The sequence below is a fragment of the Pempheris klunzingeri genome, chromosome 4 (assembly GCF_042242105.1).
Source record: "Pempheris klunzingeri isolate RE-2024b chromosome 4, fPemKlu1.hap1, whole genome shotgun sequence".
Lineage (NCBI taxonomy): Eukaryota > Metazoa > Chordata > Actinopteri > Acropomatiformes > Pempheridae > Pempheris > Pempheris klunzingeri.
In genome coordinates this window covers 15,498,506-15,525,430 of record NC_092015.1, presented here as the reverse complement: position 1 = coordinate 15,525,430, position 26,925 = coordinate 15,498,506, and the positions used below count along the sequence as shown (strand labels likewise).

The following is a 26,925-nucleotide window of genomic DNA, read 5'->3' as shown; positions in this document are numbered from 1 at the left end:
ATTACATTTTGACGACACTGACTAAAACCAGTGATTTCGAATCAACACCCCAATATTGATGTTAATAGAGCTGATTATAGGATCAACAGAAAATTAATCAGCAACAGTTTTCATAATTGATTGTCAGTTAATCTGGCAAAAATGTCAAATATTTCCTTTATCTAGCTGCTTAAATGTGATGATTTAATGCCTGTCTGTGTGGCATATCATTTCAGACTGCCTATATTTGACTTTTTGAAATGTTTTTTGGATAAAACAGGGCTCTTGGAGCTGTCACCTTGGACTCTCAAAACTTGCTAGTGTTCAAGGTCACTAGTATTTTGACATTTCATTGAGAGATTTCCTAAGAAAATATGAGTTTGTTTACGGCCTGTCGGCTAATGTTACTCTGTTTGTCATACCAGTGTGTGACTTTTGGTGATTTCACACAACATTTACTCTAACCAGGAGTGGACGATATGGCCACTGAGAAAAAAATATTAATTATTCATGGGTATGTGGCTTTCAGGGAGGTAGAGGCATTCAAAGTTCAATGGACTCTTTTACAGCCGAGAAAAGACTATATTTTAGCTCAGCTATGACATCCAAAGTCTCAGATTATATCTAGTTTTATATCTCATCAATTTGAATAATAAATAAATGACAAATCCTTTGCCTGACGTGTCTTTTTGTTTCCTCCAGGTCAAAGTGACACAGGAGCTGAAAAACACGCACACAGAGCAGACGACAAGACTGCACTTTAAACACCAGACCGAATGTGACCTGCTGGAAGACATGAGGTATGAACACATCTGCGTCACATGCGTGTACCAACGCAATCCTGCTCTCATCCGCTGCAAAAGAACCGGGGAACGCGTTCACCAACTGCCAGATGATTTTAAATCTAGTCATCAGTGCTGACTGTGATGTGCACGGCATGCACACATGGACACAGCAATGCACAAAGAGAGAGAGAAAGAGAGAAGGAAACAGCTTATGATTGAGGGTGGAGTGGCATGAGGCAGAAAAAGAGGAGGAGGAGTGTTGTCATATTCAAGTTTTTTTGAGGAGGACAAAGGGTCGGGAAAATGACGAAGGAATTTCCTGCGGCCCTCTTCCTGCTCTCCAACTCTGTTTCTTTCCTCCTCTTTTTCTTCGTTTCCAAATTTCATCCTGTATCTCTCTCTGTCGTCTTTCCCTTCTCCCTGGGTTCCGTTTTTTCTGTCTCTTTTGCTCTGACAATCTTTTTGTCTGCCTCCATATCTCTCTTTTTCATTTTGGCTTAGCTCTGTTTACTCATGACGTGTGTGAGTCTGGCAAATTTCCCTTTTGGATTTGGCAATGAGAGGAGACCCTGGTTCCTTCACACGCTCTCATTTTCTGTGTTGACTAAGCATTGATTATTTATGACAGCAAACTCTCAAATACCCACGGCTTGCCTGCATCCATCCCTGTCTTTTTCTCTCTGTTTCTCATTTTCACGATTTCTCTACCTCTTCTCTCTGTGAGACCTCCCTCTCGTTCCTCTCTCTTTCTCCCCCTTTCACTCTTGGGGGCAGCTCCAGCTGTTTGAGAACAGATTGCCTCGTTGCTGCTGGGTTTTGGAGAGTGAACAAGGCCCCGGTCTCACTTGTGGGAGAGAGGGAGAGCCAGTTTAGCATATGCAACAACAATGCGTTAGTTCTTTCAGTCAGCGAGGGATGGAGCTACATGCCACTGGGTAAAGATCTTCAAATTGGCTTTGTCATCCTTGTGGTTGAAAGATGCTTCCTGCAGTGTTTTCTCAGTGTGTTCCTCTAGTTGTTATCGTTTTGTAGTTATTTCTGATGACACATTCTCATGGTGGTCAAATCAGGAGCAGCAGGGTGGTGCAGTGATTAGGGAAACCGCCTTTAGATTGGGAGACCAGGACTGAAGCGCCTACGGCAACAAGCATCTGCTTTGTCGATGTGTCCTTGAGCAAGACACTGTGGCCCCTCTAGTTTCTCCCTCAGTGATGAGCCACTCATGTGACTTCATAGTAGAGATCGATGTTTTTGTTAGATCGTCATTAAAGATCAGAAGGGTGAGGGTTATCTGAAATTCACATCAGAAGCAAGACGCCCGTTCAATACACGCTGACTTTGACCGTCGTTTCTGCTGTCAGAACCAGCTGTTTTTTTCAGCAGCGCAGTACCTAAGGTGCTAAAAGACAGCAGCCGGCCAAACTGTCAGCTGTCTTCGCCAATACCACAGAAATGACTGATCTGTTCAATGGACAAAAATAGTTTTAGTTTGAGCTGTGTAGAGGCACAGTAAAACTGGAAAGCTCGTTGTAAAACTGTGGTCCTTTATCGATGCTATAGACATGTGTGACTCTCTTGAGTTGGTGTAGACTTGAGGGAAAAAAAAGTGTATCTGTTCCTTTAGAAGAAGGAGTGATGGCTGCCTAGGACAATACCCCAGGGGTGGATGGTCCTTTAGAAGAGTTCTTCTGCTATTTCTGTCGTTTAGTCGATCAACAGATAAATGATATTCAACAATTTTGCTGAGCATTCACTGGTTCCAGCTTCTGCAGTGTGGGCGCCAAATATGTTTGGGTATTGGACAGAATAAAACAACTGGAGTCGTCACACTCAACTCTGGGAAAGTGACAGTAAATGTTCAACTATTTTTAGAAATGTTGTAAAATAAGCAATCGATAATTCAATAGTAAAAGTTATCAACACATTTCTGGTATTTTATTGAGACATCTAGCTCTGGCTCATGCAGCAAAGAATGTGTCCCTAACTGGACAGACTGTACTGTTAATGCAGCAGGGATTTCCACAGGAAGAGGCAATTATTGACCTGTCCTCATCCATGGTCACAGTGCAGAGATGATAACTACATAGATGTCTGCAAACAGTCAGTGAATGGACTGCAATAGGACGCAGGCCAATTGGTACATTTACACTTAATTAAATTATATTGTATATTGTCCCCTGTAAAACCACACTTTTGATGGCTCAGGACTGAAACGTTGACTCTGAAATTGTTTATATAGACTCATTTGGCTAGACTTTTGCAGCGGTGCTAGTGTCATGCCAACTAAAACGCCTCCAAAAATAGCCCGATCATTAAAATAGATGGACTCAACAGGACAAGCAAAGTGTGGCCATGTAATACAGCTGACAAACACACATTTGCCTGCGTAAAGCCTATAGTAGATTTTAACCCTTAAAGCCCCAAATCTTCTCTGAGGTTATTTACCCTAATTAATCCACAGGGCTGGCTTTAATCAGCACACACATGCAAACACACATGCACGCATACAAGTTGCTTGCTATAGCCTCATGCATTCGGCTAATGTGTGCAATAATTGGTAAAAGGGGGAAGTTAAGAAACAATGATGAAAGAAAGAAAAAAAAAGGAAAAGTGCAATGTATTTAATCCTTTGGGACTGCATTTTAGCTGGACTAGTCTTATGAGAGAGGATGAGAGAGAGAGGGAGAGAGAGAGGGGAGGAAACGAAGATGCGTTGGTGGACTCGGAGTCAACTTGGTGTCCTCAATCCAGCTAAATCACCTATACCCTTATGTCTGCCTCAACAGCTACACACACATGCACACACACATCACTCGGTGCAAACTGTAAAAATAGGCAACTCTCGTATACTTGTATTCACCTCATACACATTTGGTTTCATATGCCCATGCACCCTTCGTTTTGCTGAATAACATACTTTGCCAACTGAAATACATCAACACATTTTCTGTATTGCAAGTGTGTTGTACTGGTGTTATGTGTAGATTTGGGTCAGCGAATGAAACCAAATTGCAAGAAGGCCATCATCATGACACTATACATAGTGTAATCATGATGGCCGTCCTGCAAAGGGCAAAGCATGCTTTGCAAGATACAGTGTGACTTACAACCTTATGGCCCCTGTGAGGACGCCAGTTGTTTTGTTGTAAGAGAGCCAGTTGTGAAGTGAAATGCATGATTTTCACAGTTACCGTAGTCTAGACAGAGTGCTTTACAGAGACTCCACAAAGAGCATCATCAATTGTGGAGATGACAGTAGTGAGAAAACAAAGGATGAAAGTGCCAGTTTTTGTAGCTGATGCCTGGACCAGACTCGACTGGACTGGACCAGAACTGAGGCCCTGATGGGATTCAGGGTTTTACCCCCCACGTCTGTGGTTTATGCAGCACATTTGCATGGGATAAATGGAATTTGTGTTTCACTCAAATTTATTGACCAAATCCTTGGAATTATCTGCAGATATCATTACAACTTAATGGGTCTCCATGCTGAGTAGCCAGATTAGCCTCCGCAGATTGAACCAAAAATGCTATCAGAGTCCTCATTAATGCTTTTCACTGCAGCTTCCATAATTTAGGAAGAGGAGGAACGGAGAATCAAGAACTCATTGGGAGAAAAGACCCAAATTAATGCAGTGCTGATCCCTACCCTCCTAATATAATTAGGCAGCCTCTGTATGCGGCAAAATGACACCTCATGCTCAACCTCTGCTGTTATTCAAAGTCACAAGAGGACACCAGATAATACAAGAAACATAATAAACATTACAAATAATGAATCAAAGCAAACCACCTCATCTGCCACATACAAACCACTTTTTTTGGTATAATACCAGAATAATATTGTATAAACATCTTTTGTATGCAATGTATGTAATATAACATTCTATCTAACAGTCCCTCACTGAATCCTACATTTATGATGGTTATGTTCAGTGTTTCTCGGGACCGTGAGTTGATTCAACTGTGTGGCCATTTTGGAGATTGTAGTTTGTGGTGCTGTTGTATCTGAACTGTTTGGTTGTGTATTTTACAGTGTTTCTGTTTTTCAGTGGTTACCTGTGTGCCACAGCAGCATTTTCAAGATTTGTATAATAGAAAACAATATGCTTAATTAACTTAAGTCCCTGTCAGAGCGATGGCGACAGATACCGTTTCGGCTAATTAATTAGCCATGGCAGCGCACTAACAAGTCTGTCAGTGTAGAAGCTTTATTCTGTGACAGATTCAAGTGTCGTATTTCAAGTTATTAATAAGTTAGTTAAGTCAGTAAGAGTGACGTCCACCAACTGTCACTTTCAAACATTGCGTGTTTGTTTGAGGAATGTCTTCATGTGTCCACAGAGATCCCTCTGACGTCTCATTTCAGAAACCACAACAGACTGGAACAATAGAGAAAACAGTTTATCGTATATCTTGGTCAACTCTTTCTGCTCTTGTTTCCATTTCTGATTTTGTCACAACACAATACTGTTTTGATACCGAGATTCTCTTTTCCCTTGACCTCTACCACATGAAAGTCAAAACTCAGGGCTTGTTATAGCACAGGGTCTTTGAGACAGACAGGAATTTGATGGTTTACCCAACAAACGACAGGATTCAAACTCAAATTATAAGCCTGATTTAGCCCCAACAATTGATTTTTCAAGGCTACCAGAACAGGGTTTGTGCAAAATTGAACAGGTCAGAGAGAGCTTGCACTGTTGGAAAAAACAAAATTTTATTATGTCCTGACTGTGCTTCTGTCTAGTAGGAGCTGTCACAATTATATTCAGTATGTTTTCTTTTTTACAACAGGATTTAGAAGAAATCTAGTGATTTTTTTTTCTGGAGAGATTTTAGCGACAAAACAGAAGAGAAGTGATGGTGGAAAAACTGCAGTGAATGTGCTCGGTTACATGTTGTGGTGGTCACACAGTGTGAAAACATGACCACGCTCCTCCTCCTCTGTCTCTGTCTGCGACTCATGTTGCTCATCCTGTTGTCACTGATCCCAGTCTGTGTCCTGTAAACCATTGATCTCGGATGCTTTCCCACGTTTGATCATGCGTCTGCCCTTACACCCACATACACAGTACGTACACCTAGTCCACTCTCATACAGTTAAGTATTTCCTGTCAGACACACACTCATCTGGGCATTTTCTTTTCTCCCTTTCTTCTTCACACACAGCTGATACTGACACTGCTTTCTGACACCCTCACCTTACACTTACAAACATACACACATGATGGGCAGACGGAGGGGTGGAGCGGAGTGGATGTGGGGGGAGGGAAGGGGTAGAGGAGAAACAGAATGCAGAAAACCAAAGAGAAAGGGAGACACGTGCAGGTGCAGGGAAGGTATGGAGAGGTTTTAGGGATAAATAGAAATAGACTGTGGGCAGAACAAATGACGGGGGTGAGCAGAGCAAGTGTCAAGAGTACAGACATACTGACAAGCATCTTAAGAAAAGTTAAAGTACATCCGTAACACAAGCCAAATAATCATCATCGGTCTGCTGTTTATTTTCGTTCTGTCTTAAGAAACACACACTACCATACAAACATGCATAGTGGGTGTGAGATACTTCTAGCTGGTAATTGGGTGTACGTCTTTACGTGTGAGGCCTCTGCCGCGCTGTAACCATGGTAGCATGAAAAGCCTAGACATGTCCAAAGATCCCAGTGAGGATGTGTGTTTGTCTATGTGTGTCTATGTATGTGTACAAGTGTTGACTTGTATGTTCCTGAAGGGCCTTACTAGTACACAAGTATACTGCTGTACTAAAATACCAAAGCAGATACCAAGGCTTATTTTGGTGCTGTGCATGAAGATGTTGGAGAGCCAGGGGGTGGCTGAAAGAAACCGATCTCATTTGATATATTTTTTATTTTAAATACTTTGAAATTGATTTGTTCCCTAGCATCATGTCATCTCCGCAGCCTTTTGTAGCTACTGAAATTGAATCACCTCTCCTTAGAATTGGGACTGAGTCATACCCCACTTTTTCCAAGTTACAAGTTCTAGAGAGAATGAGTCAGTAATTGGAAATGTCAGCAGGGGCTCTGGCTTATTATTATTATTATTTTTGCTATTATCTTGTATCTCAATTGGACCTTCTTGGCTAAATAAAGGATTAAAAAACATACTTGTATAATATACAGTACCAATCAAAAGTTTGGACACACTTTCTCATTTAGTTGTTTTTCTTTATTATTATTATTTTCTACATTGTAGATAAATATTGAAGACATCAAAACTATGAAGGAACAGATACAAAATAAATATCAGTCTTATAACTCTCCTAAAGCTTGACCCAAAGGTTTAGAAGTTGAGCATTACTGTAAGCACCAGTAAAGCATTGCTGTGCAGCACATGATTCACAGTCAAAACCTCTATGTTTACTACTTTTTGTTATTGACTTTATAGGCTATTAGTTTATAGTCAAAAAAATCCAACTATGATGTCTTATACATCTTCTCGCGGATTTGCCAATTTGAAGATTGTGCCATGGCGCTGTGGCTTAGTTGGTCAAAGCGCCTGTCTAGTAAACAGGAGATCCTGGGTTCGAATCCCAGCAGTGCCTTCTTTCTGTTCTCAGCATGAAGGATAGACTTTCAGTGGTGGATCAGTTACAGGAACGTGTGATTTCAATCAGAACCTGCCGTTGTGAAAGTCTTCTTAATCAAACAAAGCTGGTTCCACCTTCTTAAATTTGAGAGGATTTATATCAAAATACATCAAATTCATATTCTTGGTATGTGTTGTCCTACCAAGTAACCAATTCACACATTGCCCTTCGTGTTGCCTTCGTGGGGCGCTGTGGCTTAGTTGGTTAAAGCGCCTGTCTAGTAAACAGGAGATCCTGGGTTCGAATCCCAGCAGTGCCTTTTCTCCAGTCCTTCCCACTTACACTTGTCAAAGTTGTGCCTATGTAACTTCTCAAAGGTATTCTTTAGGAGTTGAGCAAAAGTCAACTGGACTACTTGAAGATATTTCGCCCCTCTTCAGAACTGAAGAAGCCTCTTGGATGGGAGGCGAAACGTCTTCAAGTACCTTCAACAAGTCCAGTTGACTCTTGCTCAACTCCTAAGGAATAACTATGACCTGGATGACTGAGAATCTTCATAGACATATTCTCAAAGGTATTGTGGTTGACACACAACCGTGTGACCTCAGGTATATAACACAAAGGTGCTTGGTTGAGGTCAGTAAGATCATGGTCATAGCAAATAAGCAACAGAAGTAGCATCTTAACAGACCTGTGGGTTTTTGACCAGGTTTAATGTACTGAGAGATCACCATAACCAGTTGGAGTTGGATAATATTCTTTCTTTGTTTTTCAATGCATCAGGTGTGTAAAGTGGACATAATAATGAGTCAGCAGTCCAACAAAGGGCCATAATCCTGAAACGTGGGAATGAGATCAACTTCTTCTGTCTGTGGGCGCTGTGGCTTAGTTGGTCAAAGTGCCTGTCTCGTAAACAGGAGATCCTGGGTTCAAATCCCAGCAGTGCCTATCCAGCCATACTCAGGTGGAACACAACAGGAGTTTATATATATGTAACTCAGAATTGGGGTAAATGCTATTATACCTACTGTACAAGTTTCATATAACAGGCAACCTGGAGAAGGTGTGTCAAAACTTTTGACTGGTATCATATATTTGAACGAAAATCCACTTTCTACACAATTTTCTCAGACATTAATTCATAAAAGTTGCCAAGCTAATCATTGCTCTCTGATTGGCTGAAACATGGTCTGGTCTAAGTTGAAGAAAGGTACAGTGGCTGATTTTATGAAGTGCTTCTGTACACAGTTCCCACCAATTCATGACAATTAACCAGTAAAATACTGTTTGTCAGGGCTTTGTATTGCAGCACATTGATACTGACATGAAGAATAAAAACAGCTGTCACTCTAGTTTAGTTTGGAGCCAATCACACCTATCTGTTCAGCAGGAAGAGGAAAGAGAGCTTTAATGCCTCGAGTGAAGAGACAGTTTCCACTCAGTTAACACACACATACTGACGTCTGTGATCATCTAGCGTCATTCTGCAAACTACTGTGACTTTGTTCAGCTCATTTTGATGTGACAGATCACATAAATGTTCATAAGTGTGATTATATAGAATTATAAACAAAGTATCTTTCACGATAATGTAAGTATTATGAGTTTAATTGCCAAAAAGTCTTTGGGTTTGCTAATAAACAGCAACAGAAGTGGGCACAATACCATTGAACTACACAGGCAAAGCATGGTGATTTGTTTTTAGTTGTTTTATTGAGTGTCTGTCACTGTTGTGTGGAGTTAAAGTCCATTTTCTAATGATTTTTCAAAAGGTCTGCCCCGTGTGAGGCTCGAACTCACGACCTTCAGATTATGAGACTGACGCGCTGCCTACTGCGCCAACGAGGCCTGCTGAGGTAGTCAAGCATGTGTTTGTTAGACGGTGGACTCCACACTGAAGGGCGGGGGAGGGAAAGTCTGAGTGCTTGGGGGAGGGAGCATGTAGTATTTCAGCTGACATGCTCGGGGGTGGAGTTAAACACTAGACACGTGCTCCAGCCTCTTGCAGTAGATCAGTGACGGTTGGACATATTTGTATGCGCCTCTCTGTGCAGGATTTAAAAGACTGGTTCGGTCCTTAAGAATTTCTCATGTCCCACTTTTGCTATTAAACCCAGATTTTTAAAGCAGCTTCTGTTTAGAAAACAGACAGAACACAGCAGGTTCAGCACAATATGATGCCTTGGGAAACATTTGACAAGAAGCACTGCCCTATTTGTTTGGGCTGTAATTAGCGTAGAGAGATTTGGCAGTAATTACGCTGTCTACGCTTACAGTAAGTGTTCTTCCTCTCAGTGTCTTCCCCCACTGTTACGCTTCCCTGTTGTTGCTCGATTGTTGTTGTTAAGATCCCTCTCGCTGTCGCAGAGTTTGTTTTAAACAGCTTTGGTTTGGGGAGTTGAGGTTACAACAAAATTTAGTACTACAATAACTGTGCTGTTTTAATAGATGATGATAAGCAAAGGCTCTGGGCCTTTGCAAAACAGCCAGAGGGAAATTGCAATAAATTGTTAAAGCCATGTTAATTTAATCCCCAGCTCAATAAATACCGGTCAGTGCTTACATGTAGTGCTAGATGTTTTGATTGTGAGTTTCTTTTAGGTACATTTAAATTTTTGTTCAGCTTTGTTGCTATTGTTTTTAGTTGTATGTGTGTTTCTGTCTTCCTGGAAATGTTACCTACCATTAAAACCTACCACTACCACTCTTCCACTTCCACACTGTGCCTACATTTACGCGTGAAATCGAATCCCATCCACAACAGTCAACGGTTTTCGTAAAAGATCCCCATCCCCAGTGAAAAACCAGATCAATGAGAAAATGGCTTGGTCTCTTCTACTCTGTCCTGTATAAAGCCAAGCGCACCAGTTGGACCTATTGATACATGTTTTAACAAGTTTTAAAAAGTGATTTTAATATGGCTCATAAATGCTACCTTTCAAAATAAGCAGTAAATCCTGCACAGCTACACTGAGATGTCAGTAGATGTCTCTACTTTAAGCTGCCAAGTCATCTGATAACATGAAAGAAAACTTACAGCAACATGCAATTCAATTACTTGGTGCTGTTCAATTTTCTTCAATGTCTTAAATTCTCTCCAACATAACAGCAATTTGTTCATGGTGCTAAACTGCAGTGTGGAAGCTGCTTGTATGGAAAGTTGTTCTTCGAGGTTGCCAAGCTAAAGATTGTCCTCTCCAAAGACAGTGACAGCATGCTTAGTTAAAGTGCCTGTCTCATAAACAGCAGACCTTGGGTGTCAATCCCAATAGTTCCTTTATAACAAACAGTTTTATTTGTATCACAAAAAGCAATGCTGTGTTTCTTTTATCTCTGTAATCTCATTGAGATTAATATCTGAGACTGAGGGGAGACACAGAACAAGTATAGGTGGTCACACAAAAGGACATACTTACAGCAACATTAGAAACAATCACTGACTTCTCTAAAAAAAAAAAATGTAAGAAAAACACCAGTGACGAGAGACATTGAGGTTTTAAAATGCTTCTTAATTGGTTCAAGTCCCCAAAGGCAGGCTTTTCAAGTTCAGTATTTACCCATGGCACGTCAAGAGTTTGCTAAAACTGGGATCTGGTCTGGTGAACAATCATTTTAATTTTAGACGAGATTTAGTAGAGTCATTTACAAACATTTTTTCTGTTGCTAGCGAAGAGAATAAGTATTGAGCTTAGTATGATATTTGAATATAAATAGTCTGATTTATGTCCAAATATGCAGACAACATGTTGTGCCTGGTGAAGTCATCTTAGGTATACATGCTGCTTTGTTCACACACATTTATCTGTCTGTGTAATCGTATACCTAATGTTATGTTTTTCATTCTGCGCATTCCTGGACTGAGATAAGAGCGTCCACTGTCTCTGCTGCCAGGATGCTGTATGATGTAGGACAGCAACGTTTGTAGGTGTTTGTGCATTTTGTCAATCACAATTGGAGAGCTTTTTTTAAGGAGACAGAAAATAACTGGGTTCTCTTTTGAATAATTTTGAGGCCAATGAGTCCAATCTGAGATGTCTGAGAGAACGATCAGAATTGTTACACCTTTTTCATTACAGCACCGCAAACTATTAATGGAAAATCAGATTTATATATTCCTCCTACTGTCTTCAATATGTTTTTGTCTCTACAGTAAACTTTGCTTTATTTTGCAAATGACAGCGACTTGGCAGCTGTATTGGGCTCTTGTTTGAAGTCATGACACATCAATTTAATATTACATATGGTATTCATTCCCCTCACACACTGAAACAAATCTGTGTTTCCTTCTCTCTCTATAGGAGCTACAGTCTGAAGAAGGGGCAGCTGGAGAGGGACTATGCACAGGTAAGACTGGCTAGACGCTTTGATGGTGGAGGCTAAAATGATGTACTATACTGGTTTATGTGCTTGGTTGAAGTTTGCCACCTTTTCATGGCCTGTGTTTTAAGGCCCAAAAATTGTTGTAAGCACAGCAGCAGATCATATTTTCATGAGCACTGGGGGTAAGCCCCAGGAGCATTATAGAAATGTGGACCTACTGTATTTCAAAGTTTGAATTTTTCCCTTGGAATATACAAAATAGATATCAGTCTTATAACTCTCCTAAAGCTTGACCCAAAGGTTTACAAGTTGAGCATTACTATAAGCACTATTATTTCCAGCAAAGCATCGCTGCTCAGCACATGATTCACTGATGAAACCCAAACACTCTCAGTTTACTACTTTTTGTTATTGACTTTACAGGCTATTAGTTTGTGGTAAATAAATCCAACTATGGTTTATATAACTCTTTTGCGGCTTTGCCAACTTGAAGATTGTGCCATAACTATGGCGCTGTGGCTTAGTTGGTCAAAGCGCCTGTCTAGTAAACAGGAGATCCTGGGTTCAAATCCCAGCAGTGCCTTCTTTCTGTTCTCAGCATGAAGGATAGACTTTCAGTGGTGAATCAGGAACGTTTGTATGATTTCAATCAGAACCTGCCGTTCTGAAAGTCTTCTTAGTCAAACAAAGCTGGTTCCACCTTAGCCCCTTTTCCACCAACATTTCCAGGAACTTTTATTACCAGGAACTTTTACCTGGGTAAAATAATTCCTGGTAATCTGTGTGGTTGCGTGTGTTTCCACTGCACCTCAAAGTTCCTGAACATTTATTCAAATCAGGCTGGTGATGTATGGGGGAGTGCCAGAATATGTCGGTCTGTGGTCCAGTATGGCGTCGAGCTTTTCATACCACTTGTTAGTACGGCGGTCGGACCCACTGCGACTGTTGTGGTCGGAACGCTGCAAGTGTGTTCCACCAATCAGCGTTCTTCAGCACACAGCCCCGCCCCTCAAGAATTCTGGGTACTCTGAAAAGTCCTACCCCCCTACTAGGTACTTTTTTCGGGGAAAGTTTGGGTTTGAGGGAAAGTTTTTTTCCATGAGTAAATTTGTTGGAAACCCGCTGAGGTTTTTCAAAATCCCAGGTAAATGAGAAAAGTTCCTGTGGTGGAAAAGGGGCTCTTGTTAAATTTGAGAGGAGGCTTCTGTTATATCAAAATACATACATTTTATATTCTTGGTATGTGTTGTCCTACCAAGTAACCAATTCACACATTGCCCTTCATGACACCTTTGTGGGGCGCTGTGGCTTAGTTGGTTAAAGCGCCTGTCTAGTAAACAGGAGATCCTGGGTTCGAATCCCAGCAGTGCCTTTTCTCCAGCCCTTCCCACTTACACATGTCTAAGTTGTGCCAATGTAACTTCTCAAAGGTATTGTTGTTGACATACAATTGTGTGACTTCAGGTAACACAAATAAAGGTGCTTGGTTGAGGTCAGTGAGATCATGGTCATAGCAAATAAACAGTAGTTTATTAAGTAGCATCTTGACAGATTTTGACGGGTTTTTGACCAGGTTTAATGTACTGAGAGATCATCATAACCATGCAAATGTAAGTCATTCATTGATATTTTTTATCAAGTTGGGTGATGTTCCTTCTTTGTTTTTCAATACATCAGGTGTGTAAAGTGGACATAATAAGCAGTCCAACAAAGGGCCATAATATTAAAATGTGGGAATGAGATCAAATTCTTCTGCCTGTGGGTGCTGTGGCTTAGTTGGTCAAAGTGCCTGTCTCGTAAACAGGAGATCCTGGGTTCAAATCCCAGCAGCACCTTTTATCCAGCCGTACTCAGGTGGAACATCTGTCTCATTTAAGGAAGGAGTTTATCTATATATGTAACTCAAAATTGGGGTAAATGCTATTACACCTACTACACAAGTTCCATCTCACATGCAAATAGGAAATATCCAATACTGGATTAAGGACAGGTTAATTTGTGTGATAATGTTGTTATATTATGTCTTCTTAATCAAACAAAGCTGGTCCCACCTTCTTAAATTTGAGAGGAGTGTTATATCAAAACACATGAATTTCATGTTCTTGGTATGTGTTGTCCCATCAAGTAACCAATTCCAACATTGCTCTTTTTGACTTCTTCGTGGGGCGCTGTGGCTTAGTTGGTTAAAGCGCCTGTCTAGTAAACAGGAGATCCTGGGTTCGAATCCCAGCAGTGCCTTTTCTACAGAGTAAGGTGAACTTGGAAGTGCCATTGTTTTCCCTGATAACTACATACTACCCTCATTCCATCCCCACTTCTTCCACAAACTGAACTGCTGTTTAAATATCAATGCCTTGGTGCTGCATGTAAAGAATGTGAACAGAAAAACAAAAAGAGGTTTAAGTCCAGCGGCAATTGTAAGAAGACAGTTATCATGCTTTGGATCATACTTTAGTGTTCTGTTTTCAGGAGCACTGTGGTGAGTGTCAGGAGGATTACATTTGATTTTTAAAAACCTTCAATTTATCTTCAACTGTCTTAGAACTCTCCCAATGCCTGTTTTGGGTTAAATTTGGGCGTTCAACATTTGTTTCAGATTAAACCTAAATTGCTTAAACTGTTAAATTAATCCTTAATGGGTTTTTTTCAGGCAGCTTGCCACAGTCATAGTATGTGAGCAGCAAAGCACATCAGAGGAGTTTTAAAAAGATTTTGTTGTTTGTCGTTGCATTCGAAGGAAAATGTTGAGTAGTAGTTCAGTCGAACCTAAAGCGCCCCGTTGCTTTGTGGAGCTAAGTCTTACACTCGCAAGGCCTCGAGCAAAATGTGGCAAAACAGAACTGATAACACGCAAACTCCTTGAATGCAGTTAGAGCACTTTCAGCATGCTCAAATACCTCTTTAAGATAGAAGATGGATCCATCCTTATTGCAAAATTTTACATAATGAAATATTTATTTTCCTCCAGTTTATGTTGTGCCGCTGTAAATGGTAATTGATTTTAGTCACACAAACCGAGCTGCATCAGATCACATTTTACAGTGGTCCTTTAATTTTCAGTCACTCTTTTTATACTAGTGCTTTGTACAAATTGCAAAATGTAACACATTTGTGATATGTTTTAATAGTTGCAATAAAACCTTGAATCTAATAAATAGTCTTCTGTATAACTGTACATCATCATATCTTGCAGTTGTGGAAACATTACAGTAAATGTTTATACAGCTGTATGCAGCATGTTCCTCATGCATGCTTGAGCACTTTACTTAGTTAAAATAGGATTAAAATAAGATATTGAGGGGAAGTATTTACTATATGTGCAGCCAACTTAAATCAGGTGTTTGCAAAGATGAAACTGACACATTTATTTTTGATTCATTCTTCAAACAAAGACTCAACTCTGCTGCAGGGTACATTTGGTTTCACTTCCCTTATTTCTGTTTGGCTTTGTGCATACTCTCTCCCTGTTTTCAGATTTATGAAATGCGTAGTAATCACAAATTTTATAAGTTAGAGACAGCAAATGGTTTTTGCATGCAAATAAGCCCAATATCCAGTCAGCAATAGACGATGTAGCCATTTTACTGCTTATTATTTTTTGCCACAAGCAACTGTACACAGCCAACCACCCTAAATGATCTGAGGAGAATTGTTTAAGAGGCAGGATTTCAATCTGTACTCCTACTCCCAAACCAACAGAAGGTCTGATCTATTTGCCGGTTCATACAGCTTATGCTCAAAATCTCTTTTTCTTACTGGAGGCTTAAATCCAGATGGAACCAAGTAACAGAGTTTAAGTTTAAAATCCTAGAGTACTCATTCAATAGCTGTTAGGGAGATTACAATTGGCATTTTGTACAGTTCTTTGACATTTTATATATAAAACCATCAATGAGATGATGAAGGAAATAAGCAGATTCATTGATTATTGTTAGTTGCAGCCCCATTTGCATCTGCCACTGGTCTTACATCAGGCTTGTCTGTACTGCTGTAAAATGCCATCAAAGTATATTTTAAGAATTTACTTTGTGAAGAAATGAAAATGAGTTGCTTTTAAGTGAAGATAATGTTTGTTGAAACACAGCTTTCAATCCATTGCAGCAGAAAATTATTTTGAGCTAAAGGGCTATACGTTCAGTTTCATCATCAGTATTCAGACTTGAGGGAAGAAATTTCCAAGTGTTTGTATTTCTAAACACGATGGGCAAGAATGACTGCTTTCCCTACCATGAATTTATTTATTTTATTTCCTTTATTAGACAGCCACATTGTAGTGTGCAGCAGCATTTGTCAGGACACCCAAAACCAAAATACATTTCCCAGTAGAGGGCTGTGTCAGCACACTCCTCTTACTGAGCGTTAGTTGAGCGGTGTCTAAGTAGGATCCAAGCAGGGCCTGCCGCCAACAATGTGAAAGACGGTCTGATTTCGATTGTATTCTGACGCTGCTCAGCTTAAGCTCCCATCACATGCACAGCACACACACACACACACACACACACACACACACACACACACACACACACACACACACACACACACACGCACACACACACATCTGCACAGGCACTCTGAGAAAGCAGGCAAAATCCTCCTGTAGCTTAATGGAAAACACTCTAATGCATCCCCCACCCAGTTCTTAACTACATATTACCATACCAACATTCACTTCATGCAGCTGTCCACAAAATAACCCTGATTGTGTGGCCCTAATATCCTTAATATACATATATACATGACAGGGTGAGATGGAGAGGGTGGAGGAGATGGGAAGAGAGAGGGTAAACATGCTTGTTTGTGTGTGTGTGTGTGTTTGAGCTTGTGTGTCTTCATTTGCATGTGGTTTGAATGATTAAGTGTGAGTTTCCTGTGGTCAACCCCTCTGGTTTCAGACACTCATTATCTCCCTCTCTGCCTCACTCTGTCTTGCTATCTCTCACTACTCTCCCTCAGCACTGTCTTGTTCACCTTAGAAATAGAGGTTGCCTAGCAACAACCCCCTTACACAGTAGGACAATGGGTTCCCTCCTAATTGTAGGTGTGTGCACGTATGCGTGTTTATTAATGTGTGGGAATGTCTTGCATACCGTGGTTTCTTTTACAGATGCATGATGAATGGGAAATAAATTTTGTTTCAACATCCGATGAGCAAACTCATCCTTTGCTCCCCTCGCTCTCATCACAATAGCATTTTATTACAGCACGTCTGCTCTTGCCTCTTGCCTCTCTCTTTTCACGAGACTCAGGTAGTCGACTGCTGGCACTTTCTCAGTGAAACCCTGCTCACTCATTGGCCCCCTCCTGGCGATACAGACAGAAATCCAGCCAATTAGCTTGTTCAAAAGAAAGAACGAGAGAAAGTGAGGGGGGGCAAAGGGAGGGCGCAAGCTGTGTGGGACAGACAGTAAGGCAGCGAAAGAAATAGATGTGAGCAACAAAATAGAGAAAGAGCCAGAGAAAAGCGCAGAGGGAAGGTGTGGAGAGGACGACAGAGTGAGAGAGAAAGTGAAGATGCTGTCATTTAACCTTTCTCCTTTCGCAGTGTCAGACCAGACATCCCTTCTGTGAAGGAGTCAGCCGCAATTACCATCCATCAATCAAAAGCTGCACGGTGTCTGTGTGTTAACATGTGAGCATTTCTGGAATAGTTTTAGGCTGGGGTTACACTTCACTGTACTGGCCAAAAAGGCCAGCGTCGCTGTGTGTCCTTCAGTGCACAGTTACATGAAAATCAGCTTGAACATCATGGGTGTTTTTCATGGTCTGTTCTCTAAATAAAATTGTGAATTTTCAAGGTTCTGTTTACGCTTCAGATCCGATGTGATTTTTCATTTCTAATCACATTTTTGCCTTTCCTCTCCTCTTCATCGTTTCTTTTGTACCTTCTTCACTCTCTCTATTTCTCTCACCCTTTCCTCTTTCCACACATTGCCATATACCTTACACCACAATAGCTCATCCACACACCCATGATTGCAAACTAATTAATTATGTATCTGTCTCTAATGTATCCAATATGGCACCAATGCTTAATCTGCATTGATTCAGACAAAGTTAATAGAAGGGGAAAGACGTTTGAGAGCAGGACCAACATAGTGATGAGGAAAGTGACGATTTCTCCTCTACCTCTCTGTTCTCTCTGACTGATAAACACGCACACATTGCACGTAATACCTTTTTGCAACACATCATTGCTTTCTGTTGCAAAACAGGCAAAAAAGCATCATAGTTCTGCATTCTTGCTCTTCCTCCTCTTCAGTGCATCCCCCTTCATCTACTTATCGTCTAACTCTACCAAAGCTTACTCTGCAGATGTGGATGTCAAAGACATTCGAACACAACACACACATAGAGCCTCTGGGCAGAGAAGTGCAGACAGGAAGAGACGGGAGGGAAAATCAAGTATATTGATTCGGGAAGAAGTTGAGAAAGTAAGGAGGTTGAAAAGGCACACACACATAGGCAGATGGAAATCAGAGAGAGTGGCAGACATAGAAAGTGAGTGAAAGTGACTGAGCCAGAGACAGGAGAAAATAAGTGAGTGGAGTTGCGAGAGTAAACAGAAGGCTGAAGTATCAAGGTGACTGTCTGCAGAGTTATTTGTTCGGATGTGTGCTGCTGAGAGAACAGTGACAAATGGGTGAATAGACAAGAGTTGTGAAGGGATGAATGAAGACTCGACTCTGACTGTCAGTAACTTATAAATTTGTCCTCTACTCTCATTCTTGCACTCTGCATTTCTTCATTTCCTCTTTCGACTCACTACAGTACCTCTCAATGAAATTTTCTCTAAAGCAGTGATTCTCAACTGGTGGGACCCGTTTTCAGTGGGTGGTGGGCCTTTGCCTGGGAAAGAAACAATGTTAAGAAAAAAATCCTGTGTTTTATGTTTTATTCTGAAGGGGATTTTTTTTTTTTTATGCAGCGGAGTGCCGTCTATTCACACTCCTTAACAGTAGGTGGCGATAATGCCCTGTTATGCTAACTGACTGCTGCGATTTCACAGTATAGATGAAGACCCGCAAAGTTTGTTTTCATGCTAATTGAGCGTGGCAAAACGCAAGTACGACAGCGACTACATGAGATATGGATTTTCTTACATTGAGGACAGGTGTTACACCTGAGGTTGAAGTGAGTGCTGCTTAAATTTCTTCAAAGCACAAAGTTTTTCAGTATCTACTGATAAGGTAATCAGAGGAAAAGTTCATTTTGTATACTTGAATCTTTTTGAATTGCACTTTTTGTTTAATTTATTTTGAGTTTGTGGATAAAAACTGCTACTGAAGAAACGAAAGAAATTTTTCATTAAATACATTTGAGAAGTTGAAAATTTTCCTCGATTTGGGTCGCACCTTGTCATAAAGGGGTAATGGTGGGTCCCGAAGCCAGACCAGTTGAGAACCACTGCTCTAAAGTCAGCAGGTTAAGAGCTGCCTGGACACAGTCGGGGTGTGGAAAATGAAAGCATGTCAACAATAAACATCTCATCCTGCAAAAAAAATACAGTCGCGTTTCAGGCCAATGAGATAACAATTATGTCACCTTATATTGACCTGTAATTGTAGCGTCTCCCATGGACTTATATGTAATTTAGGAAATAACAGCAGCTGTGATAATGAAAATAATGACAGGCAGGAAGCTTACTAACTGACATGCTCAAAATATTCACTATACACCAATATTCAGCCTGTTTTCCTCCTCCTTTTACTTTTTCTTTGTCTATCAATCATTCTCTCTCTCTCTCTCACACACTCACACTCACACACACACTCACTCACACACTCACACTCACACACACACACGCACGCACACACACACACACACACACACACACACACACACACACACACACACACACACACACACACACACACACACACATACACTGGTCTCAGGATATCCTGCTGTCTGGGTACCCTGTTTGCCACTCTGATCTCAAAAACAGGATGTATGTGTGTGAGTGTGCCGGTTTCACTGTGTGTGTGTGTGTGTGTGTGTGTGTGTGTGTGTGTGTGTGTGTGTGTGTGTGTGTGTGTGTGTGTGTGTGTGTGTGTGTGTGTGTGTGTGTGTTAAAAGGAGCAGTTCTACCTGAAACAGACCACACGGCAAGGGCAGAGAGGTTGCCATGGCAACACGCTGTTCAGGTGGTTGTCAGGTGATGACCGCATTGAAAAGAGGATGGAGAGATGAGGTATCCTGTAGAAAAAAAGAAGGGAGCTGGAGAGAGAGATTAGAGAGAGAAAGGTAGAAAGAAATTAGGCGTACATGATGAAAAATGTAGAGGAAAAATAAGAAAAAAGGGGGAGATATAGAAGACTTAAGTGGTCAGAGAGGGTGAGAGGGGAGCCTAGAGAGAGAGGCAGTGAGGGAAAACGAACGAGCATCAGAAATCCTTCCAAGTCAGCCGACAGCACCTCAGCGAAATGTCACAAATCAGTCGCCCACTGTGCCTCTCACCATTCAGTCATTGCCAAGTTTAGCTGTCATTGCTTGTCATCATAGACTCATCTGAGAGGCTTTATGTTGTGTGCTGGCCAACAAATGGAGGGGGCCAGTGTCTTGTCTGATGGGGTCACTATGAAATAATATGGAGACAGCTTCACCCCCACCACTGTATGTCTTCGCTTGTAATAAATAAATAGGGATAAATAAAAAATAGATTTACTTTCTCCAAGTGTGAAATACCCACATGCCTATAATGTGCATTGTAATACCAGTAGTCATTGGTCAATGTAATTGCTCCTTCTGTCCATACTGGCTGTGAAGAGATCCTTAGTAACAGAAAATGTACTGCACAGCTCCATAAGAAGTAGGAAGAAAATAGCATTGTTTTTATTGACTGATTCATCTTATTTACCCTCTAGCTTTATGTACTCGTGGTTGAAACTGTATTTGAGTGATATGCCTGGAGATTGTGCTTCACCATACACACTGGAGAAAAAAACATTATCTATATAACACTATATATCTTCCAAAGTTTTCAGTTGACTCTATTTTCAGTTGACATCTCCCTTTACCACAATTTCTTACAGTGGAGTCGTATAGTGTATAAGTGGGAACAGTCAACTGGTTGAAGACCAGACGTCCAGCTGGACCAAACACAGGATATCTCATTGTGTCACTAAGTATCACATGTTCAGGGTTGTGATGTTTTCCTTTTCCTTTGTGTTTTCTTTTTCTTTACTTTTATTAATGTAAAGGTACACTAGGTTCACTAGTTCAGTGGCAGGTTTCATGTTTTTGGGATTTGAGTAATTATCAGACAATATGAGTCCTTTCACAAGAGTCAAATTGATAGCGAGTAGTGTGGTGTGGAAGTCAAGCTGTCAAATCAGTCGTCCTGTCAGCCTGCCAGCTCACAGTCAGTGGCTGTCTCAGCTGTCAGTCACGGTCCTCACTTAACCTTCCCACAAACACACGCACACACACACACACACAAATATAGTTTACACACGAACACCCACACAAATGATCCCTGTTTATACTGCAGGAAGGCAATTAAATTCCAGGCACTTCTATTGCAATTTTAATGTTGCGTGTCTCTCCAGCCCTCCTTCACACACTCTCTCTCTTTCTCTTCACTTTGTCTAACAAACACACTCACACAGTCTCACAGTCTTTCATCAAAACCATCCACACCCACTCCACCCTGCCCTGGAGAGAATGTGTGAGAGAGAGAGAGGTTGACTATTCTTGAACAAAACATGTTTCCTCTTGCATTGGAAAGGGCAGTTTCTGTGCCATGGCTTTTCTTTGTGTGTGTGTGTGTGTGTGTGTGTGTGTGTGTGTGTGTGTGTGTGTGTGTGTGTGTGTGTGTGTGTGTGTGTGTGTGCGTGCTTGTACATGAATGTGTGTGTGTGTGTGTGTGTGTGTGTGTGTGTGTGAATTTACTTAATCTGGTAATTTTCTTGCTGTGGTTTACGTCAATGAGGCTGGCACTGGGGAACCACTTCCTGAGGTAACCAGTACAGTTAGTTAGAAACAGGTTACCTCAATTCTGCCAATTTATTAACTTCATTGCAGCTTGGACACAGTAAGACTCAAAGTAGTACTGACCTCTACACTCAGTTTAATCCATTGTAAAGTGTTTACTCTGCTGGCTGCCAATTTACTTTAACAGGAACACTGCAGTGGCAATGGGGGAGGTGGAGATCTCTGTCTCTTTTCTTGAAAAAAAAAAAAACCTGTCTTTTCCCTTTTTCTAGAGGATTTAGCTGGTGGGTGCCAAGGGTCGCTGGACAGTCTCCCCCAAGACACAATCTTATGTGTCAGCTGGAGGGGATCTGAATTTCAGGCCCAGGGAATAACAGAAAGTGCTAGTAGATGTTTGTGGTGGCCTCATTCACCATCTGTGAAAGGTAAAAAGGGCAAGAGGAGAGGGAGAGGGAGAGAGGGAGAGGAGTGGAATTTGAAATTTGAAAACAAAGCCAACCTAACTGCTTGGTATTAGAGAAATGGAGAGTGAAGGATGGAGAGAGACATAAGTGGAGAGTTGATAACTGGGAGACGGAGGAGGAGATTTGAAAACCGAACTGAGGGACCAGATTTACATGTAGATTTATATGGAGAAATCAGGAGGAATGGAGCGTCATTGTGTCCCTGAGCCCCGTGTGGCCCAGTTGGGTTGTTTCAATTTGTTGTTCTGGTTTGTTAACAACTGTTTTATTAATGAGGATTTGCACTCTCACCAACCCCTCCACACACTCATCCACAGGCACACAGGGGCAGAGTGTCTGTGAGTTGTAGCTACTGACACAGTGACCCAGTCCAGAAGATGTAGGTTACCCTTTTCTTGCAGCCCTCAGGTTTCCGCACATACTCATAGGAGCTGACTGGGCATTCGCTGTTGCTGACACAGAGTGGATCCATTCTTTGGTGCTATTGTTTACTGAGGGCAAAAGAATCTGGCTGTGCCTTTGAAATATAATGACTGTTCAAAAGAAAATGTCACCTGTGAGGTGATCAAGCAAGAATACAACAATCAGCCATAGCAGAACTGTTCACTCTCAGAGGAGTGATGTGGGATACTGTGGCTGGTTAATTATCGGGCTGGTTACAAAAGTGTTTCTTCCTAAAACCCAAAGAAAAATCTCAGATATATATATAGTTCGTAAAGTGCAACCTGCTAAATGATGAGTAAATCTTTCCTTAACCTCTGTCTTCTAAATAATCACTAATAGCTTCACATGTGCCAAGACAGGCTATTATGTTATGACAAATTTCTTGCAGAACTGTGGCCTTGTTCTTGTCTCCACCTTGTCCTTTATTTTCTTACATAATATTAGCAGTCTGTCATTTCATTTACTGGAATTTGACCACAGAACACACTTATCAAAACTAGCAGATACTTTGCGTTTAATTTTTCTCAGCGCCTCTTTACATTTATGCTTTCAGGCTCTGCAGAAGTTAGCAAGCCAGTACCTGAAGAGAGACTGGCCAGGAATCAACCCTGATGACCAGAGAACAGACTACAGGTAGGTGTGTGTGTGTGTGTGTGTGTGCATATGACATATGGAGTATACGGACATATTTTCCATACAGCACAACTAAAAACTAATTTGATCTTCAAGCCATTTCAAATTACTTACGCCTACAGTGAGTTGCAGCACTCATGATGAAAAGACAAATCTGGGTATTGCTGGATTGCTCCAAAATTCTAGAAAAAACATAAAATAGTCTACAGGGCACTTGTGAATCATTATTTACTGTAACTGTGGCACTGAAATATAAAACCTCAAGCTGGGTCCAACTTATTGTGGAAACAAGAAATTGAGGCATGGTTTTCTGACAAATTGCTCTTGGGAGTGCCAGTCATAGAACAGCAACCACTCAGCATATATGTGCATTTTCTCTCCAACTAGGAATGTGTATGCAGTGTGGAGGTCCTACTTAGAAGGTACAGTGCAGGTGAGCCAGTCCAGGCTTAACGTGTGTGAGAACTACAAAAGTCAAGTATCAGAGCCCGCGAAGACTGTTAGACTGTACAAGGAGCAGCAACTCAAAAAGGTGAGCGAATGTGTGGACTGGAGGAGTTAGTCACAGTTTCCCGAAGCAATCTTTTTTTCTCTACTCCTCTCTACAACATCTCTCGATGTACCCACACTAAGTAAAGTTGATTCACGTTGATTTGCTCTATTGCAACTTGCCAACTTCCATTTTTTCCTTCACAGACCATAGATCAGTTGAGTGGCATTCAAGCAGAGCTGCAGGAGTCTGTGAAGGAGTTGGCCAAAGCCAAGAAAAAATACTATGACTGTGAGCAGGTTGCCCACGCTGTACGAGAGAAGGCTGACATAGAGGCCAAGTGAGTTCACTACAGCACTGTGCATGTGTGTGTGTGTGTAGGTGGGGATGCATGTAAAAATAAAAATGGTATGAACAGATAGTCTCCATTGTTAGAAAGAATACCATCAAGGAAACAATGTTGGTTAACCTCACAGGGAGAGTATACGCAGGAGTGTAAGTCTGGTGTGTGTGTGTATGTGTGTGAGAGAGAGAGTTAGAGAGAGAGTGGGAGAAACATCACCTTCAAGGCTGGAAGAAGAGATCAATTACATATGTATCGTGGTGTTTATGAGAGAGAGTCAGACAGAGAAAATGCAGATAAGAAAGGACCAAAACACCACAATAGCATAAGCACAGAGCCTCAGTTCGGCAACATTGGCGGGTGCAGTTTTTCTGGGTGAATCCAAGCGATAAACAAAACCTGAATCTTGTCTGTAAACACTTTTGGGGATTTTCTTTCTGTGAAGAACAGATAAAAGCTCTATCAGATATTATTTGAAAATTTGCAGTACCACAATTAGCGCCAGGGTTTGGTCCACTGCTGATGAGTTTTGTTTTCCTCCCAGCCCTAGGTAGCGTAGCTATGGTGACATTTTCACTTCACTGAATTCTCGGCTCCGGTTAGCGCCCACATCGATTGGCCAGTCAACTCCTTTCTGTTTGCTATAGCTCAGTAAAAAGACACAGCCGCAGAAATGACTGCATTGCTCCTGTGCCTTTATGTGAGTGTGTGTTTAGTTTAGTAGAGAAAAATGTCGAGACATTAGTCATTGTAGGGCGCAAGGAACACACAGGAACAAATTGGTGTGAATGCAGAGACACAACACACATTTTATACTTTCAACACCATTTAACTTACAAAGCCACACATACTTACACATATATAGATACTGGACAGACATTATCACACATCCGTAATGCATTTTGCATCTGTATGTGTGAGAGCACATAAGCACAGTAGCACAAAAAGCAGACTACACACAAACCCTCAGGCTCACTCCATCATTTTATCAGGCAGGTCTTTTTGATGTCACCATCGATATAAATCTCGAAGGCTGGATCAGGCTGGGATTTATTGCTATGAAGCTCCAGCCTGTTCAGGGTCAATATATAATATATTGTATATGTGTCTGCTCTGAATCAGAGGTTAGAGATCAGAGTCATGATGTTGTAGAAATGCCTGGATCTTTCTCTCCTCTCTACCATACCTTATTGTAAATATATGTTCAACTGAATCAAAAGTGAACAAGAATGTGCTTTTTTTTGTGTGTGTTTTTAAGCATACAAGCATAGATTAATCTGTTAAATTAAAACTCAAATGAGATTTGATTCATTATTCATCAAGACCAACTTCTCTTTTTCAGGTCTAAGCTGGGTCTTTTTCAGTCAAGAATTAGTTTACAGAAAGCAAGTGTAAAGGTAAGAGGGCTCAGACACAAACACAACACTCCCTATTGAGGCAGAGCCTTCATGTGGACTCTTTTAGGCCCTGATACAAAAACAAAAATGGCTGTCTCACTAATGTGCCATGGACCTTAACAGAGACTAACAAACTTCACTTAAAGCTTAAAGCTCCAGTCTGTTACTGTAATGAAGAACTGTAATATTGTCTGTCTCTCTTCCGTTTCAGTTGAAAGCTAAGAGAAGTGACTGTAACTCCAAGGCAACACAGGCCAGGAATGACTACTTGCTAACGCTAGCTGCTGCCAACGCTCACCATGACCGGTACTACCATACAGATCTACTGCACTGCATACAGGTATTTGCATGAGGATGATATTTAATTAAAACTGCACACTTATTTAAGATAGAATCCAGGCAGCTGAAATTGTAGTTTGTAATGCTTGTAAAGACATTTTCTCTTACTACAAGTACTGACTTAAGAATCTCTCGCACTGATAATACCCTGAAGGATTTTGCAAGAACACGGAAAGTATTTTCTGGTTCCAAAATTCAAAGTGCTACTTTGCATTAAAGCTCAATTTGGGATAAAATGTTTCGCTTTTAGAAGCGCACAAAGTCAGACTCCCTTTCAGTATCAATGAAGTAGTTGGAGGGGGAAAAAACGTACATGAAAAAGTGATGATTTCACAGTTTTGAGTCTTCAAAGAGAGTCATAGAGTTCTCTGGGTTTATGATTTGAAAGGGGCATATGTGAAGGAAAACCCTGAAAAATGAGCCGCCCTGATGTCTGCTCTTACCAAATGACTGGTAGGCATGAAATTCTAATTTTTAATGTTGAATGAATTTGAATAAATACCAAGAGGAACTCTTGCAAACATTTGACATATTTTGTCAATGGAAACACTGTTTATGAAAAGTCATCAAAGGATAGATGCAAATGGGTTTGCTGCTAATCACATCTGGCACCGTAACATTAAACTGTGCACCACTATGAACTTGAATGTGTGTTTGTTTTTTGTTAATATGCTTGTGGGATGTAGGTGATTTTCATGATTTTATTACTGTACTCAGTTTATAGTCATCTGTGTCGTGATAAGCAATCATGTTGAAGCAAATTCTGCAAATTGAAGTGTTGTGACACAGCAGCCAATTTGCTGTCACCCCTTGTATTTCTTTCATTAGTAGTAACAAGTTGCTGTTTGTGTTTTTTCTATCTGGGACTACATGACTTTTCTGGCACCTGCACAGAATCAAAACACACGAAGAAATTAGACTAAAATCTCTGCATGCCTTTGTGGTTACAAATCCTGATCTGATCAATTATGCTCATTCTGACTTGAACACAAATAATCCACCAAAAACGACACTTTGGATTTTGCCTTAATCTGGTTATAATCCAATTATTAGTGTGCATGGAATCACACACACACACACACACACACACACACACACACACACATTCACACACACTAAATGACCCGCACACAGACACACACACCTGAGCTAATGATGATGAGTAACCTAAGCAGCTGAGTGACGTTGATGTCATCCTTTTAATGCTGTGCAAACAGTCTGACACACATGTACACATGCACACAG

At 41.0% G+C, this 26,925-nt stretch overlaps 1 protein-coding gene and 8 non-coding genes across 9 annotated transcripts in view; 8 read left to right on the top strand and 1 right to left on the bottom strand.

Annotated features, from left to right (window-relative positions):
- The window catches only part of LOC139199989 (F-BAR and double SH3 domains protein 2-like), a 57,677-nt gene that overhangs the window by 3,139 nt on the left and 27,613 nt on the right, over positions 1-26,925 (top strand). Inside the window, exons 2-8 of the mRNA XM_070829211.1 lie at positions 682-779; positions 11,616-11,661; positions 23,032-23,111; positions 23,499-23,643; positions 23,808-23,941; positions 25,287-25,341; positions 25,553-25,681. Coding sequence (XP_070685312.1) covers positions 682-779; positions 11,616-11,661; positions 23,032-23,111; positions 23,499-23,643; positions 23,808-23,941; positions 25,287-25,341; positions 25,553-25,681 — 687 coding nt within the window. The remainder of the gene's footprint in view (positions 1-681; positions 780-11,615; positions 11,662-23,031; positions 23,112-23,498; positions 23,644-23,807; positions 23,942-25,286; positions 25,342-25,552; positions 25,682-26,925) is intronic.
- trnat-agu (transfer RNA threonine (anticodon AGU)) lies at positions 7,259-7,332 on the top strand. The gene has a single exon. It is a non-coding gene; the product is annotated as a tRNA-Thr (tRNA).
- trnat-agu (transfer RNA threonine (anticodon AGU)) lies at positions 7,563-7,636 on the top strand. The gene has a single exon. It is a non-coding gene; the product is annotated as a tRNA-Thr (tRNA).
- On the top strand, positions 8,192-8,265 carry trnat-cgu (transfer RNA threonine (anticodon CGU)). Its single transcript has one exon. It is a non-coding gene; the product is annotated as a tRNA-Thr (tRNA).
- On the bottom strand, positions 9,093-9,165 carry trnam-cau (transfer RNA methionine (anticodon CAU)). Its single transcript has one exon. It is a non-coding gene; the product is annotated as a tRNA-Met (tRNA).
- trnat-agu (transfer RNA threonine (anticodon AGU)) lies at positions 12,147-12,220 on the top strand. Its single transcript has one exon. It is a non-coding gene; the product is annotated as a tRNA-Thr (tRNA).
- trnat-agu (transfer RNA threonine (anticodon AGU)) lies at positions 12,936-13,009 on the top strand. Its single transcript has one exon. It is a non-coding gene; the product is annotated as a tRNA-Thr (tRNA).
- On the top strand, positions 13,399-13,472 carry trnat-cgu (transfer RNA threonine (anticodon CGU)). The gene has a single exon. It is a non-coding gene; the product is annotated as a tRNA-Thr (tRNA).
- On the top strand, positions 13,802-13,875 carry trnat-agu (transfer RNA threonine (anticodon AGU)). The gene has a single exon. It is a non-coding gene; the product is annotated as a tRNA-Thr (tRNA).